The sequence below is a fragment of the Lemur catta genome, chromosome 11, assembly GCF_020740605.2.
Source record: "Lemur catta isolate mLemCat1 chromosome 11, mLemCat1.pri, whole genome shotgun sequence".
NCBI classification, from domain to species: domain Eukaryota; kingdom Metazoa; phylum Chordata; class Mammalia; order Primates; family Lemuridae; genus Lemur; species Lemur catta.
The window spans coordinates 17,905,256-17,922,057 of record NC_059138.1 but is presented as its reverse complement, the minus strand read 5'-3'; the positions used below and the strand labels follow the sequence as shown (position 1 = coordinate 17,922,057).

At 51.9% G+C, this 16,802-nt stretch overlaps 1 protein-coding gene across 2 annotated transcripts in view; it reads right to left on the bottom strand.

Moving 5' to 3' along the window:
- Nucleotides 1-14,213, bottom strand: part of PLXNA4 (plexin A4) — a 345,855-nt gene extending 331,642 nt beyond the window's left edge. The window contains exon 1 of one of the 2 annotated variants that reach the window (XM_045564697.1): nucleotides 12,939-14,213. In XM_045564697.1, the coding sequence (XP_045420653.1) occupies nucleotides 12,939-14,123 (1,185 nt within the window). In that variant the 5' untranslated portion in view covers nucleotides 14,124-14,213. The remainder of the gene's footprint in view (nucleotides 1-12,938) is intronic. The other variant, XM_045564696.1, reaches the window with a different exon arrangement.
- Nucleotides 14,214-16,802: the final 2,589 nt, after the last annotated feature.

Below are 16,802 nucleotides of genomic sequence, written 5' to 3'. Positions count from 1 at the left end.
CACCCTGGGCGGTGCGGGAGGACAGTGTCTGCTCTGGCTCTGGCTGCACCTCCCCCGGGGCCCCATTAAAAGTGAGATTAGAGCCACAGCCAGAGGAGCCAGGACCGGACTGTGCTGTAATCAGGAGCCCAGCCGTGCCCGAGGCCCAGGGCTGGCCTCCCGTCACTCCACAAATAGCCATGAGTGAGTTGTGGCCACCATTACAATCCTTGTTTATTAGAGAGCAACTCCACTCTTACAAGGGGGGGAGTGAGAGAAGGGAATGACACAGACCCGGAAGCCTCGACAGGGCCAGCCCCTCTGGGCCCCTATCAGGAGGACACTATGTGCTCTTGCCGCAGCCTCTAACATCCTCACAGAACCCACGGGTGTGAATTAAAACGGGTGATCCACTGCACTCCAGAGACTATGAGCTCAAGGACGGGGACCATGTTTTATGCAACTCTGTACCCAGTTACCCACTGGGTTTCACAGTGGCTAACAGTATTGAACTAGAGCCAGAATGCCTAGGTTTGAATCCCAGCTCTGCCACATAATGCTGTGTGACCTTGGGCAACTCATTTAACCTCTCTGTGCCTTAGTTTGTCTCCTGCAGGGTGAGGAGTACAACAGTAGTACCTACTGTATAGTGCTGTGGTGAGGACTATGTGATTTATTTAACACACATGGAACAACACCTGGCACTTAGTAAATGCTATGGAAGTGGCAGCTCTTACTACTGTTTGTCATCGTTATCAATTCAAACAACTGGTGAATCTTAGCATCTCTGAGGAAATCCACAGTATCTACCCAGAGGTGTTATCAAGATTAAAGGGGCTAACGTTTTCAAGATGAAATAGCAAACTTCCTAAAGATCCTTCAGAACCGGAGAGACATTTGGCCAAGGAGGCCGAATGAAGGGGCAGAGGAACGGTCTCCAATGTAGAAGATCGAGTGCTGTTCATTAGAAATGCAAATTGTGGAGCCCCGACCCCAGCACTACTGGCTCAGAAAGTGTGGGGTGGGCTCGCATGTCTGCACCTGCACACCCCTCCGGGCGACTGGGCCACTCCCGCTGAGGTCTGAGAAGCACTGGCCTAGTGCGCCATGGAGGACCCTTCCTAGCGGAGGCCTCTCTAGAGGATGGCACGGGACAAGCGTCCCCACTCTGGAGTAGGACCCTGAAGTGGACCTGGATGCAGAGAGGCCCCGTGGCGTCCTCCAGAGCCTGCCGAGCAGCAGCGGTGGCAGTGGCATGGGGAGCCGGAGCTGACACTCCGAATTACAATCTAATCGCTTACCGCTTCCCTCGCGCACAGCGGCAAAGGTTACCGTGCAATTACGTGTCGCTACATACAAATGACAGAGCAGTTACGGTTACTTTACCAATTACGGGGAAATTGCTCCCACTCTGCAGAAAGACTGGCACTCTGAAAAGCTCTATCATCTCCACGGAAAGGGGATCTTAACTGCTGCCAGCATCCCTCCTCCAGCAGCGTCCCCTTGCTCCTGCCGGAGCTGCAAAGCAGACACCCAAGGACCCCGGGAAGGGCCACAGGAGGGCAGACCTGGGAGACAGTCGAGGGGTCTCCCCTGGAGCCCCTCAGCATCGCCCCCAACCCCAGGCACTGATGACATACTCTTTAGGAACCAGCTATCACCCTGACACAAGTGGCCCTCCATCTTGAAGGCCGCAGGTGGTGAGGTGGGGTAGGAGCTACCTGACCCTGAAGTCACCCCCAACCCCAGCCAGCGTGGCCCCTGGACTGATTCCTGATTCACACCTCCCCTGCCAAGAGAAGCTGTTTCAGCCCCAGCCCTCGGTTGCCCCACCTCTGCAGACACCCCACGTTGAGTCCTTATTACGGAAAGGTCAGAACTAAGCCAGAGCTCCGTGGCCCAAATGCAGTGCTAATGAGGCAAAGGCCAGCAGGTCCTGCCCGCTGTGGGCCAATTAGCCAGCTCTGGGACACAGCCTCTTCCACAGCCACAGGCTGCCCTCCTACCCCGGACAGCCACTGTTTACAAATATCCCAAACTGACCCCAAAGAGGCAGACCCGGTGAGCCAGTGCAGATGGGCAGGTGCAGCCAACTCCTCCAGCCGTGGATGCACCTGCCGGCTGCTCTGGGCTGGAAGCAGCCGTCTCTGAGCCCCAGGATGGAAGACAAGGTCAGATCTGTGGGAAACTCCTGTAGTCCAGCAAGGAGAAGAGTCTTCACATCCAGGGGCAAACCAGCTCTCCTGCCCTTCCTGAATGGAAAACTGTCACTCAGCCTCAAGTTCTTCCACAGCTGGGAAGTCACCCTCCCGTCCATGATATGGGATAAGAAGACATCAGAGGTCTGCCAGAGCTCACCCATGGTGGGGTCAACCGGGTCAACCAGACCTTCAGACTGGCCTTTTTCCACCAAACTTTTGATTCCTTAGGGCCATTGGAACACCCTTGCTTTCTGCAGGGGAAACTGAAGCACTAAATGAAGACAATGCTATTTGCTTTTGCTCACTTATTAATTTGCTTAAGGACATTTAGGAAGGACCAGTTACTAAGCACCAAGCACTAGGTGAGGCCCTAAGAATATAAAGATGAAAAAGTCTCAGTTTCTGTCCCAAAGAACTGCCCCTCTCCTAGTGGGGGGACAGCCCCAGGCCCTGACTAGACAAGGCCACGCACACCCTGCTTCAGTTTTGTGCCTGGGGAGCAAGGTGGCCGGGCCACCAACTGTGCGGGGCAGGGGAGAGCAGGCATGTCTTTGAGGAAGAGGCAAGGCTTGGACCCAAGACCGAGTTCTCTGTCTTATGGAACAGTGTGCCACCCTCTTTCACATGTCATATTGCAGATGACGGAAATAACTCACCGTCATAAAATCTGACAGCCCCATTTTACAGAAGAGGACATTGAGGCTGGGAGAATAAAGTGCCTTCCCTAGTTGCCCATCAGGTTGCTGGGAAAATAGGTACCAAACCCCAAATTCCCAGTCTGGAGGAAAAATACTGATCTTAAGCACCAGCTTCCTCTGGGGTTCCTCGAGGGTGACCTCAAAGGGAACTTCTTTCCAGGTCAGAAGGCAGCAGGAGCCTGCTCAGGGAAGAGCCCCCATCTCACTCCTGTCCCCACCATCCAGCGGGAGTACCCTGGCCTTCTGCCCTCCCCAGAAACCTGCAAGCAACCCACTCTTGCCTCTCAAGGAGGCCCGCGGCTGATCACCCAAGCTGGGCTTCCTCCTTCCCGGGGCCTGTCTGTCCCACAGGAAAGTGAGAGCTGAAGTTTTGAAAAGAAATACAAGTTAGGAGAAAAAGAGAAGGAAAGCCCGTGAGCTGCCTGCTGATGTGGAAAAGCAAAATCTTTAGATTCTCCGTGCTCAGCAGCCCTAAATTTCTTCCCATTAATTACACTTACACACACACACAGAGACACACACACACACACACACACACACACACACACACACACAGCAGGAGCTGACCATAGCAGACCTCTGCTGGAAATGGGGAATCGGTGAATTACGCATGTGGCATTTCTTTGTAACGGGAGATATTGATCAGATAAGCTGTAATAGCTCATGTCTACATACAGACCCTAGTCGTAAAGCTTTGCAGTACAGGGAGATAATGATCACACACTTATTGGGAACCATATCTCAAATATGACTGCGGACCCCTAAGGTGTTCGTAAATACACCAGGGTCTGACATGCAAAACGCACCTACCCCTTGAGGTGACTGAGTGTGCTCCCCACGATACCTCCTCGGGGCCAGAGGTAGGTAGAGAGGTCCTCAGGGGGGTAGAAACATCTCTGGGAGGCTGTAGTAGGCTTTGGTTTAGCTAATAAGAAAGCCTATTATTCTACAAGACATTTCCATGTGCTTGAGTGATCATTTCTGTAACAAAGAAAGAAATCAAAAAAACCTGACGATTTAATCCTCGTGGCTTTACTCTCCTGAATAAACTTTCCTTTCTCTTTTATGATTTCTAACCCTCCCCTGAACGTCTGTCATGGCCCATGCTGACCCTAGGAGGCTGAACTCTCTCGAAAGCAGCTGGAGAAGTCCTGCGACAGGAGAAGGGCAGCCCCAGCACCCCGGCTGTGAGTACAGGCGACAGAAATGGGGGCAACGAGACCCATCCACCTAGTTTCTAATGCATCATCTCAATGATTCTTTATTGTGTCTTTTTCAACGAGATAGTGGGAAAAATGAACACACATAGAGAAAGAGAGGGACCACCAGCAAGCCACACAGCCACAGTAAGCTAGGTGGACAAGCATGTCATTGAAGGGGCTTAATGAAAAGCGTCTCATGGTTGGAAAAAGCTGCCCACTAGTACCCCCATCCTTGATTTTGCACTTGTGGTCTCAGTTACCCCAGTTTCAAATCAACCACGGTCTGAAAATAGATGAGTATAGCACAATATGATATTTTGAGAGAGAGAGAGAGAGAGAGAGCACATTTACATAGCTTTTATTACTGCATATTGTCATAATTATTCTATTTTATTATTAGTTGTGAATCTCTTACTGTGCCTAACGTATAAACTTCATCATAGGTTCATATGTATAGGAAAAAACATAGTATATATAGGGTTCAGTACTATTCATGGTCTCAGGCATCCAGTGGGGGTCCTGGAATGTATCCCCTGAGGATAAGGGGGGCTACCATATAGCCCAGCTTCCCAAGAGTGAAGAGCTTTGCTAAAGGCATCTCAGAAAGGAGGGGAGTAGACCAAAAAACAAGATAGTCATTGTGCTTTAGGAGGTCTGGGGGGTGGCTTCTGATGCAAGTATTCACTGAACTAATGCACTTAACTACCTGTGGAACAATGAAAGCCATTTGCTAAAAGCAATGCTTCTTTTAATACTGTTTAGAAGTTTCTGCGTGTGCTTTAGGACCATCTGTGGCTCAATCCCACCAGATATCTAAGTAGCCTTTCCTCATCATGATGACAGGCTATCCTTCTAGGAAGGAACTAATGCCACTAAGTCGAGCTCTTTTCCCAGGAGAGAGGCACTGAGCCGACCACACTTTCTGCAGGCCAGGCTGTGGCTACGTACCCCTCCTGCAGGGGTAGGAGAAGAAGTCAAAGGACACAGAAGTCAAAGAGCAGCTCCAACTCCGGACCCCAGGGCTGGACTCGCAACCGTCTCCTCATTAGCTGAGCTGCTGGGAGCTGTGTGTTCCCCACTCTGAGAATGCACAATGACCCAGGGACAGTCCAGACACACCAGAGCTGTGGACCAGCCCAGCAAGAGAATCAGGGCTCTGCAGATGGCAACCACACTGGGGACGAGTCCAGTAGCCAAAACTGGAGTGGGGGAAACCCCAGGGAAGCTTCTCAGCATTGTGATGGCACCAACTGAAACCCACTGGGACGCTGCCTCTCTCCTTTGATACCTTAGCTCCAAGGAACCCCAGTGGCCACCTGTCAAGGGCAGATAAATCCCACGCTGCCAGCCCATCAGTCCCAAGTTCCCACTCTCCTCCCAGAGTCTACAGCAGGCCACCTTGGCCACCACAAGAACTGCAATTGAAGCGAGGAACGCCACAATGATTAAGTTTGTGTGCTTCTGGAGGGCGCTGGGAAACGGCGGCCCCGCTCGCCAGGCTGAATTACAGGGTAGGTCATTCCCTTGTTAGTGGGAATAAATTTTATTAGCCCCACTCTTGTTGCCGCGTGTCCTCCTCTCTTGCTCCTCAGGCCCATGTGAGGCTGGGTAATGCTGCCTTGCATGGCGGATAAATCAGCCGAACAAATCCCATTATATTTTGGAACACTGACAGAAACACAGTAATGACACCGGGACCAGGGAACGACAGGCCTTTCTTCTCTCCTGCTGATCGCATTTCACGTACGTGGAAGGCAAGGGGCTAGATCCACTAGGGGGAAAAATTGTAAATTGAGAGGCCGAATGGAGACGAGCTATCTCCCTGGTCTCTTTTTCCTGCTCTCCACTAACTTGGCGGATGAAAAGAAACAAGCGCAGTGTGCTGATGTGCATTCATTCCCTTCCACCTCACAAAAACCAAGGTACACCTGAAGGTAGCAGCAGGAAGGGTCTGGCTCAAAACATATCCTCTCCTTCAAACGTGTTCACTTAGCATTCACAGCAGGTGCCAGGTAAACAGGAAGGCGAAAGGAACACGACCCAGGGGCTGAGATATTGAACATCACATCTGGGTTAGGCACAGCCCAAATCTCTCAAAAGTAGGTATTGGTGGATAAAAAAGAAATGTAAGTATGAAATCACAGCAATATTGCTAAGTCCTTTCTGTCACATCTGGTGGGTGTTATAACCAGAGGAGGATATCCAAGATGGTGCCATGAAAATGTCTGGGTGTCCTGCAAACATAAGGTGCTCTGTGTCTATCATTAGTTGCAAGTCATTAAATACAAAATGTCCGATTTCGAATCCAAAGTGTGGCTTGTTACATTTCAAACAAGAAGCAGTATAATTAACCAAAGCATGCGCCTAAACTATCAACACAGTTTTGCCATCTTAACAGTAGATTGTTTACGCCAGCAGAGAAGAAGCCTGGAGAGCCAGCAGTGATGAAATCGCAAAAGGTGTTTTCCACAGCTTGTTAAGAATGGAATATTTTTCCTTGCAAGAAGTGATCCACAGCCTGGAAGAAGTGCTAGTCAGTTAACGCTATGTCTGCTGAATACAGTGGATGACAGAGAGTTTCCAAGTCCAGCCTCTGTAGTTTGAGCAGCATTGTTTGTGCAACATGTGGTCCAGTGTTGTCTTGCAAGAGGATTGGCCTGTCTCTGTTGACCAATCTCGTTTGCTTAATCACCAGCATCCTCATCATTTCATCCATTTGGTTGCAGTAGACATCCACTATAATGGACTGGCCAGGTTTCATGAAGCTGTAATGGGTAATACCAGCACTGAACCACCAAACACACCATTAGCTCTTTTTGATGAGTATTTGGTTTTGGACTATATTTTGGCACTTCATCTTCATCCAACCATTGTGCCAAACACTTGTTGATTGTCAAAAAGAATCCATTTTTCATCACACATAACAATACGGTGTAGAAATGGTTTGCCTTTATGTCGTGATAGCAAAGAAAGGCAAGGTCGAGACGATTTCTCTTCTGATGCTCATTTAATTCATGTGCTACCCATCTATCCCACTTCTTTACTTGCCCATTTGTTTCAAATGGTCCAATATTGTTGGAATAGTAATGTCAAGCCTTGCTGCTAATTCATGCGTAGGTTGAGATGGATTCATGCATAGGTTGAGATGGATTCGCTTCCCCTACAGCTTTCAGTTCATCAATATCCACCTTGGTCTCAGGTCACCCACGTGGCTCATTTTCAAGATTAAAATCACCAGAAGGAAACTTCTCAAACCATCAATGTACTATGCATCCATTATTAGCCACATCCTTCCCAAACATGTCGTTAATATTTCAAGCTGTCTACGCTGCATTGGTTCCACGATGGAACTCATATTTGAAAATAACATGAATTTTTGACTTACCTATGGTTTCCCAAAAATTGCTCTAAAAAAGATTTGAAAGATAATCACAAGCCAAAACGTGTGTTTGAAAGAGTGAGGATGTACCTTCTTGGTAAAAATAAAACAAGAAGTGTCAAAGTGAAATGTCAGAGATAGCAACTGTCAAACTTAGTATGGAAGGGAATTGGACATTTCATACTTAATAACCTAAATATTAATGTCTGTGTATTTCTCTTCCCTTATGAGTCTCAACACACTTTATTAAAGGGATACTATTTAATCACCTCCTTGAAGATAAAATGTATACTTCAAAGCAAAAGGGACACTGTCAACCCACCAGTGATATCTCACAAGCCAGGACTGGCTGAAACCCGAATCTCCAAACTCGCAGGCCAGTGTCCCAGACAAGATGCCACCCTGTGAGGGAGACAGGAATTGGAGGAAAGGGCCAGAAATCCAGATGTGGATTGTTGGTACGGCTGATCTATGTGCTGATTGAACTAGAGGCCCAGCTTCCCATCTGGGTGGGGCTGTAGCATCCTGCAGGCGTGTACACGTGAGAGCGAAAACTCGCCATAGTAACTCCTGAGTGTAGAGAGTGGAGTGAGAGAGGACAAGTCACAGAAACAGGGGATCCCACACAGAGAGCGTGAGTGAGCCAGCAAGAGGGGAAAGCGGAGAGAGCAGCGGACAGTTGCCAACGAGGGGACGGACGTTGGGAACAGAGCGAGTGCGTGTGCTCACGTGGGTGTGTTACAGGTGTGCACACGATGGTGCTGGGGCTCATGAAGTGCAGTGGGTGTCTCAGCACCGCGAGGCCCCACACCCTCATCCCTGGCCCGGGGAGCTCTGTGCTGTGCTCCCTGGCAGGCGTCTGTGCTAGAATTCGGTCTGTGTGATTCCTGGGTCCCACCTCCCTCCCTGCTGACCCGATGGCCTCCAGGGTGGGCATCCAGGGAGAGTGAGTCCAGCCCAGGAGGCCAACCCCAAACCCTTTGCTCTCGCAGACCCAGCACATCACCCAAAGCACCACTCGCACTCTCCTGGGAGGGGACTTTCCGTGCAAACCCTGCTGGCTAAAATGAGGGCGGTGGTGGGCTTTTCACCTGAGCACCTGGGACAGGAGCCATCTCCAGGAGAGAATGGGAAGACTTGGCCCTAGAAAGACTGGGGCTGTGACAAGGCAGGCACCCAGCGCTAAACAGGAAATCTGGGGCAGGGTCGGCAGGCCATGAGGGATGGGCGCTTGGACTGACGTGCAAGGAGATTTTCCATTCATGCACCTACATGGACGTGAGCGTGGCACACGGCGTGGACGTGAGCGTGGCACATGGCGTGCACATTTAGCAGGCTGCAGCGTGAGCGGCAGAGGCAGTGGAGAGATGAGAAAGGAGGGAAAGGTGGGGAAGAGGAGGAGTCCCTAGTCTGAGAGGGACAGGAGCCCAGCAGAAAGAGCAAGGCTTGTCTAATGCCACAAACAACAGGATACAACCCCATCTAGTCAGAGCTGCGCTTCCTGCTGACAGGGAAAAGAAAACACCCCTGGAAGATGGGCAGAAACCAGGCCCCAGAGCCTGGGATGCCTGCCTGGCCATTCCGGATGCTCCCTTTCGTGGAGTTTCCGGATCTCAGGCGCCAGACAAACATGAGCGATCGTCCAGGCCAGGCCATGGGGCCAGCCTGAGTCCAAGGGAGTGACCCTGTCTCCTCCCCGGGACTGTCATGCCCAGGAAACCAGAAGGTCAAAGAAACAGCACACATGCCATGAACGAGGCTTGCCTTTACCAGCCGGAGATGCACACGGTGGGGCAGGAAATAAGGCTTTGGTTAAAGGAGAAGCTCAGTCCCCTATGCCTTGGTGGCCCTGTGGGACTGGACAGAGCTGGAGGGTAGACCCCAGGCTCAGACTGGAGCTCACTCTAGCCATGGGCTCATTCGGCCAGGGGCTTCTGGAAACACAAGATGCTTTCTCGTCTCGTAGGGTGGGAAGTCCTACTGGCACTTAGTGCTCTAGGGCCCAGGGTCGCAAATGCCCTGTGACACTCAGAAAGTCCCTGGCACCCCAGATGCCAAAACACTGCAGGAAAGGCCCAGGCGGAGAATTTAGGATACAGAGTAGGTTTCAGTCTGCTAATTACAAGATCTTCAGTGTGGCACTTGACTTTTCTGCTCCTCCGTTCCCTCAACTGCAGAGGACGCCTGCCCTTCCATTATCCTGGGACAATGTTGAGAGAAGGGTGGGGGGTGACAAAGCCCTTCATAGCCCGGGGGGTTATGCGGCTGCTGCCTGCTCAGAGCTCAGGAGGCATGAGTGGGGCAAGGAGTGTGGGGCTCAGGAAATGGAAGGGGCCGGGAAAGCCTGAAGAGCGCCCGGATGAGCGGTCTAACCTACAGTGTCAGTGCCACGGGGAGAGCAGTCGAGATCGATGCCAGTCACATCCCCGGGTCAAGCTCTTTGAGTTGTAACTACACTAAAACCCACAGGGCGCCCCCATCCCGCACAGCACAAATCCTGGCAGTCAGCGCCTGGGCCTCGCCCTCTGCTCGCGGATCACCCGCAGCAGACAGCCCACAGGACAGAGGCCAGCTGGGACCCGGTCCCCGACTCACAGGCCTCAAGGGGAGTCTCAGACTCAGGGACAAAAGAGAACTCCAGAGTTCATCTGGTCCACCCTCTGCCTCTGGGCAGGAAGGGAAAAGCAAACCAACCCAACAGCCTTGTGAGGGAAAGCTAGGTTTGCCAACGGTGCCGGCGGCGGCCCCGGGGCAGCCCGGGAGCCTGGCCTGGCTGCTGGCGGGAGAAACACGTGCGGTCTGAGCCGAGTCCAGCTGAACTGCAACAGGAGGGCCAGAGCAAAGGAACGCGGGGAGCTGCCAAGTCAAAGGAAACTGATACTGTGCGTTAAAAGCCAGCCTGGCCTTTTTGAGACTGGCTGGGGAGACAGCCCCAGCCCTGCGCAGTTTCTGGCCTCCTCCTTTCTACTCTCGGCCCTGAACTTGCCTCTAACTTGAAAGGGCTAATTAAAGCCAAAGAAAAATCAAAAGCTTGTTATCTGGCTCCATTACTCCCAGTCCTGGCATTAGCCTGCTTTGCAAAGCTGTTTTCTCTCTGTTCTCTCCAAGGCCACCACACCGTGTTAGGACCTGCAGCTCTGCAGACTTCCATGATGAACTTGGCTCTTTGTGTTGTGGCCAGGAACAAGGGCAGGACAGACACCTGCCCATGGGCAGCCAGGCCGATCCCTGTTGCCAATTTTGCTCCCAAAAGCACCACCCAGAAAGACAGGGTTTGGAGCAAGTTTTCTATAGAGAAATGTCAGAGATTGCCAACCCCTCTGAGCTCAAAAGAATGAGTTGTTTTGTAAGCACATGGCATAAACTTTCCATTTTCCAATGTAGGCTAGGGGGTGGGGGTAATTATTGCATGTGTGCGTGTCCTGCAGGCATGGGGGACTCTCTTCAAGTGCTGGCTCTGCCACTCAAGGGTTGTGACCTTGGCCAATTCATTCCCCTTGCTGGGCCTTACGGTGCTCAAGTACGAAATGCAGGTATAGACCAGGGGCTCTCTAAGTGCCTTCTCAATACACACACTCTAATGCGTCTCCCCATGGACCTATGTCTGAGCGTGGAACACACATTCGCACACAGCACAGCTGCTGGCCTGTCATTGGCTGCCTTCACTTCGGAGCAGTCCATGGCCCCCAAGTTCATAGCTCTGTCTCATGGACTTTCTTGAGCGGATCAGCTACTGTCCCAAACAAAAGGCTCCAGGAGGCATTCCCTAAGGTTAAGTCACCTGTGAGGAGGGCTCAGTAGGTACAGTTGAATGCCCTCCCTTGTCCGTCTGGCTCTGATTTGTCCATTTGTTGCAGTCTTGCTCGGTCCCTAGCACCTCTCCTATTGCTTGTGTGATATGAGGGGTCTCCTGGCTTTTTAGGATCTCCAAGAAGAGATGACATGTTTTGGTTTCAGCCCAAGTACCTAGAAAACTTGCCATGAAAGAACAGCCTGAGCCTAACTGTCAGGGCACCAAAGGCAAACTGCTGAGTTCCATCTCCCTCCTCCCTCTCCCTGCCCCACCCAAATCCCAGGGACCAGAGGAATGGCCCCACCACACGCTGGCTGGGGAGGGTGCCAGTCCTCTCTGAGATCTGTGTGACATATAGTTATACTTTGTGAAGGGAAACTTATGCTTTTTAAATCAATCAAAATACATTTTGATTGCACCAACATTTGAAGAGTCAAGAGTCACATCAGTACACATGCATACTTCTATCTGATGGGTTAATTTTCCTTTCTTCTGCCCAATTAGAATTACAAGATAGATTTTCTCAAACTAGGTTCATATTTTTTTTTAATGGACAATTAAAAAAAAAGGAAAAGGGATTAACCCAGAAGATGCTAACAGCTGAGCCTTCCAAGTCACCTGAAGAATGATTGTGAAAAAAGGTGCCATTTTTTTTGCTGTTGTTTTTGTTCATATTTTATTTTTACTTTTGTATTTCAATATATTACAGGGGTACAAATATTTTGGTTACATGGATTGCTTTTGCCCTGTTTGAGTCAAAGTTATTTTAAAAAGGAGCAAAAGTCAAGCCACAAAAAGATGTTTTTCATGATGGTCACAAGTGAGTCAGGTTGGGAGAGACAGGAGCCCTGTCCCCTGTTCCACCTGTGGTCCCCCAGCAAGGCCACAGCCTTACGTCTGCCTACCCTCTGGCCCCACAGGCCATGGGCAGCCCCCTAAGCCCACCCTTCATTCTGCCCTGCCCAGCTCCGACAGCCCTCCTGTCGTCCAGTGCTGCCCTCTGGCTCCTTCCTGACTCTGATGTGTCTCTTCATGGCACTGTGTGTACAGAAGATGCTCAATAAATACGGTTTGTCCCCTCCTGTCCCTTTTCTAAGCAAGTTCTGCTTTCCTTATATGTCCACTGGACTCTTACTATACCTTATCTGACCTCAATTTACCACTTCCTAAAGACACCAAAGGGCTAAAAGCTCACCTCTCTGAGACTCCATATCTGTCCCAAATGTAGAGTGACTCCTCATGCTCTCTTCTCCCCTCTGCCCCTGGGGTTTATTCTAAGCTCCCAGGAAAGTGATTCGCAGGCTTGGGGGTAAGAGGGATGGGTGCACGTCTTGTACTCTGGCACATTGTAATCTAGCATCCAGCCATGCCCAGTGCACACGACATCTGCTCGACACAATTCCTGCCTATTCCCAAAACGGCCTCTCATAACCAGTGAGCCAAGACGGAATAGAGAAATGTGCCCAACAGGGAATCTGTTTTAGCTTCAGCTCTGACTCTTATATGCTCAGGGTCACAGTCACAGACTGAGCTGGTGGTGCTCTGAGTGCAATGAGACTCAGACGCGGGATATACTCATCTCGTGTACAAAAGGGGATGGGTGACGCACACTCTACAGAGGCTGCAAGGCTCGGGTCCTCCTCCTCCACACCCCACCATCCCAGCCCGCCAGCCCCCTCCACTCACCGCACTGCTGCAGGGGATGTCCTTGACCTTGAGCCAGGCCAGATCCAGCGTGCCCTCACCCCGGTAGCAGGACTGCAGCCGCTCCTTAATGCGGTCGTTGATCTGCTTCAAGATGAAGATGCACAGGGCCGATTCGTCCAGGGATTTCATCTTGCGCTTCTGGCCCTTGGAGAAGACAGTAAAGAGCAGGTCATCGTCTGGACGGACCCCGAGGGTCCGGCCAAGCACGGCCCCAGCTTTGGACAGGTAGGCGGCCTGCAGCAGGCGGTACTCCACCCCGCTGCGCTCACAGCCAATGGGCACCTCCACGTAGGAGTTGAAGGCCGTGTCCTCCTTGCACAGCCTCACGAGCTTGGATGTGTAGACCTGCTCCTTGGTGGTGGAGCCTGGAGGAGACACCATCTCAGGCTGAAGGGTTAGAAAGTAGACAAAGTTACCGCTGCTGAAACCATAGACGTAGTAGATATCAAAGTCAGGGATGACGGTGAAGGTGTCCGAAGGGATCTTAATCATTGAGGCCACAAACTCGTCGTGGAAGACGTAAGCGAACATGCCATCCGCCTCCGAGTTCTTGGTCAGCTTCCGGCTGGAGATGGTAGGAAAGTACTCGGGCTTCCCATCCACCGCCGTGGCAATGAAGAGCTTGTCGTCCAGGTTGCTGTAGGAGACGATCACTCCGAAGACCGAGCCGCTCTCGTTGACGCCCGACAGGTAGTGCTCCTTCTTGTGGAAGGGCTCCCCCAGCTTGAAGAGGTCCTCCAGCCGCAGCAGCTTGCAGATGCCCTGGTACAGGCTCCCACACGCAATCAGCCTGTTCTCCTTGTAGTCTATGAGGAGCATCTTGTTGACGTTATTGGTGGTGGTCAGGGGCTCACTGCAGGTCTGGACGAGGCGGGGCGGGTAACACTTGGGGTTATCCTCATCTGGCCCTGTCTGGTGGGTCACCAAGACCTTCAGGTCACTGGAGAGTTTGTAAATCCGGTTGACAGCCCCCAAGTAAATGTGTCCTGTCCTCTCATCCACCACCAAGTGATTAAAGCCCTCAGCAGGCTCCCCTCGGAAAGTGACGAAAGACCGCTTCTGGGACGGGGGAGACGGCTGCCGGGACAGCAGCGTGGAGGAGCCCATCCCCACCATGAGGAGGTGGGACAGCAGGCAGGTCCAGTTCCAAGGCATGGCTTTCATTGTGGAGACGGTCCTGGCGACAGAGCAGCACTCGGGCACGGCTGTCCCCTCGGAGGGCCAGGACTCAGGAGTGTGGTCTCCCCTGCAGGAGAAAGGAAAGACTGTGACTGACGCTGGGTAACAAGGGCAGCATCTCCATTTCACCCCATGGCTTATCTGGCTGGACTCTCAAAGCACTTTGCACACTGAACAGAGCTGCACTGGGGGGCACAGGGGGGATACTGGGAGGCACTGGAGGCCAACTGAGCCTGCTCTCACCACAGCATGTGAGACAGTCAGAGCTAGGGGGCAGCCACCCCAGGAGGGACATGTCAGTAGTAATAATAGTGATGATGATAATGATAATGTTAATAATAATGGTAATGATGATCAACAGCCACTGTCCGAGTGCCTGAATTTGTGTCCAACACTGTCCAACACCTTCTGGAGACCGTCTCATGTCCTCTTAGCCAACCCTTCAGTGCTGGGCATCTCTCACCTACCCACCAGACCCCTACCCGCCCTTCCCTGTGCCTGCGAGGCTGGCCTGTACGGACTGTACATCAGCCTGGTCAGGTGCCACCAGCAGGTAGCAGCAGCTGAAGACTGGAGGGAGGCGGAGAGGGCGGGAGGACAGGAGGCGGGGTGACTCCCTCCGAAGTTCTCTCCAGCAGGCCTCTGCGCACAGCCTCTCTGGCCCCAGGACCTGTGAACCACCTCCTGCCGGCCCCCATCTGGCCCTAGAGGTGGTAGCCGGGGCCCCACTGTTATGTCCCCTCAAACTGCACTGCCTCTTAGGGAACCACACATTTTTGGAGAGTCCCTTTACTAACCTTTGCTCAATGCACCAAATTTGTGTATGCTACCCATTGCCTGCTAGCACCCTGACTCGCAGACCTTGGAAGTACGTGCTGTTTTCTTATCCCCATTTTACAGCTAAGGAACGAGGGTTTAGGGAAGTTATTATACGTAACTTGCACACCTAAAAGAGGTAGAGGTGGCTTCAAACCTGACTAGTATAAGTTCCTCCTTAACTGCTGACCCATTTCCCTCTCCCCCGGCCTTGTGCGATGGGGCCATCCCTCGGTTCCTGCTGCGTGCAGCACAAGAGTGAAAGTTGAACCCCCGGCCATTACAGCTGCCGCCTCTGGCCCTCTGTGTCTGGACCTCTCGCGGGGGAAGCTTTTCCTCTGCTGGACGGTGTAGTGAGGCCAAATTAAAAACCCGTGTCCTCAACCCCTTCACACTGAGGCAGCAAACAGGTCCCCTGGGTACACTGCCCCGCTCCGAGGCCTAATGTCATTTTAATGAGGCAGATGTTGGCTGTCTCCCATAGTGGGTGGGACCTCCTCTGAGAGATTTTCATTAAGGGGAGAGAAAAAATGCTTTACAAAATGGTCAAGCAAGTAAATATATAAATAACTCCCTACAGTGCAAAATTGCTTCCCATCCTAAGGGTCTCCTTGGTTTCTATTCATTATGCTTTCTGTGTGTGTCTCCAGTGGACAGCTTCATAGTTTTTCCAGTTTGGGAGAAATCGGGGTAGGAATTGCCAGCATCTTATGTGGGGGCATCTCCGCTCTGGGGAGTCTCTCTCCTTCACTCCCAAACCCCTCAGAAATGAGGACTAAGCAAAGGTAGGCCACGAAGCCATAGAAATCTCCCCAGCAGGGAGAGATTACTAGGTTAGACAGAAGCCAAAAGCAGAAGGAAGAAAACAAAATAAAGATTTTACATTGTCAGCCAAAATCCCAATGCAAAACACAGGTCTTGTGGAATAAATATCAGAAGAGGAAGGGTGGCGGATGGAGCACCTCACCACCAACAGCGGTCCTGGAAGCCAACGGCCTTCAGTCACTCACCTCTGTGACAAATGTTTGCTCAGAACACACACAAAACATTCAAGGCGCTGCAGGACCCAGGGACTGAGTCCTCAAAGAACTTGTAGTGTCAGGTGGATCCCACCAGGACCCAAATCATTGCACACAGTGGGAAGTCGGGTGCCGTACAATGGAGCGCTCCAGAAGTTCCTGTGAGGAACGGAGACGTCTGACTTGGGGTAAGAAAGCAAGGAGCAGGCTTCAGCAGGCCGTGGGGAGGGGGTTTGGGGCTGGGCAGTGAACTTGGAGAGGACAGGCACCGCCGGAGGGGAAAGGCCTTCCTGGAGAGGGTCTGCATGGCAAAAGCGCGGGCATATCGAAGCAGGAAGAGTGTGTCTGGGAACACAGTCCGTGAAGGAATCAGTGGAAGATAAGACTGGAAAGAGAGAGGCGGAGGCTCATCAGGACGTCGTTAGGAGGCTGAGACCAAAACGCACTGCGTTGAGGGAAGAAATGTGCAAAGGCCCCAGAGAGGAGCCCCCAGCTTTCTTCCGACTCAGCCTCCGCCTCTGCCGAAGGGGAGCGTGGAGCGGGGGTCTGAGAGCTCCGTGAGGGCTGGGCAGGTCTGTCCTGCTCTTGTGCGTCCACCGTGCCAGGACTCTGCCCAGCAAACAGTGGAGGCGCCACAGCTATTTCTTGACTGGCAGAGAGGGGCTGGAAGTGAGCAGGAAGAGCAACATTTGTGGAGCGTTTACTACACCCCGGGTCCCCTGCAAACACTTTCACATAGATTGATTGCCGCACCCAACTATCACAGCTGTGCTCTGGAGTCAGGACTGTCTCGCCCAGTTTTTGGGTAAGGAAACTTCAACTATGCAAG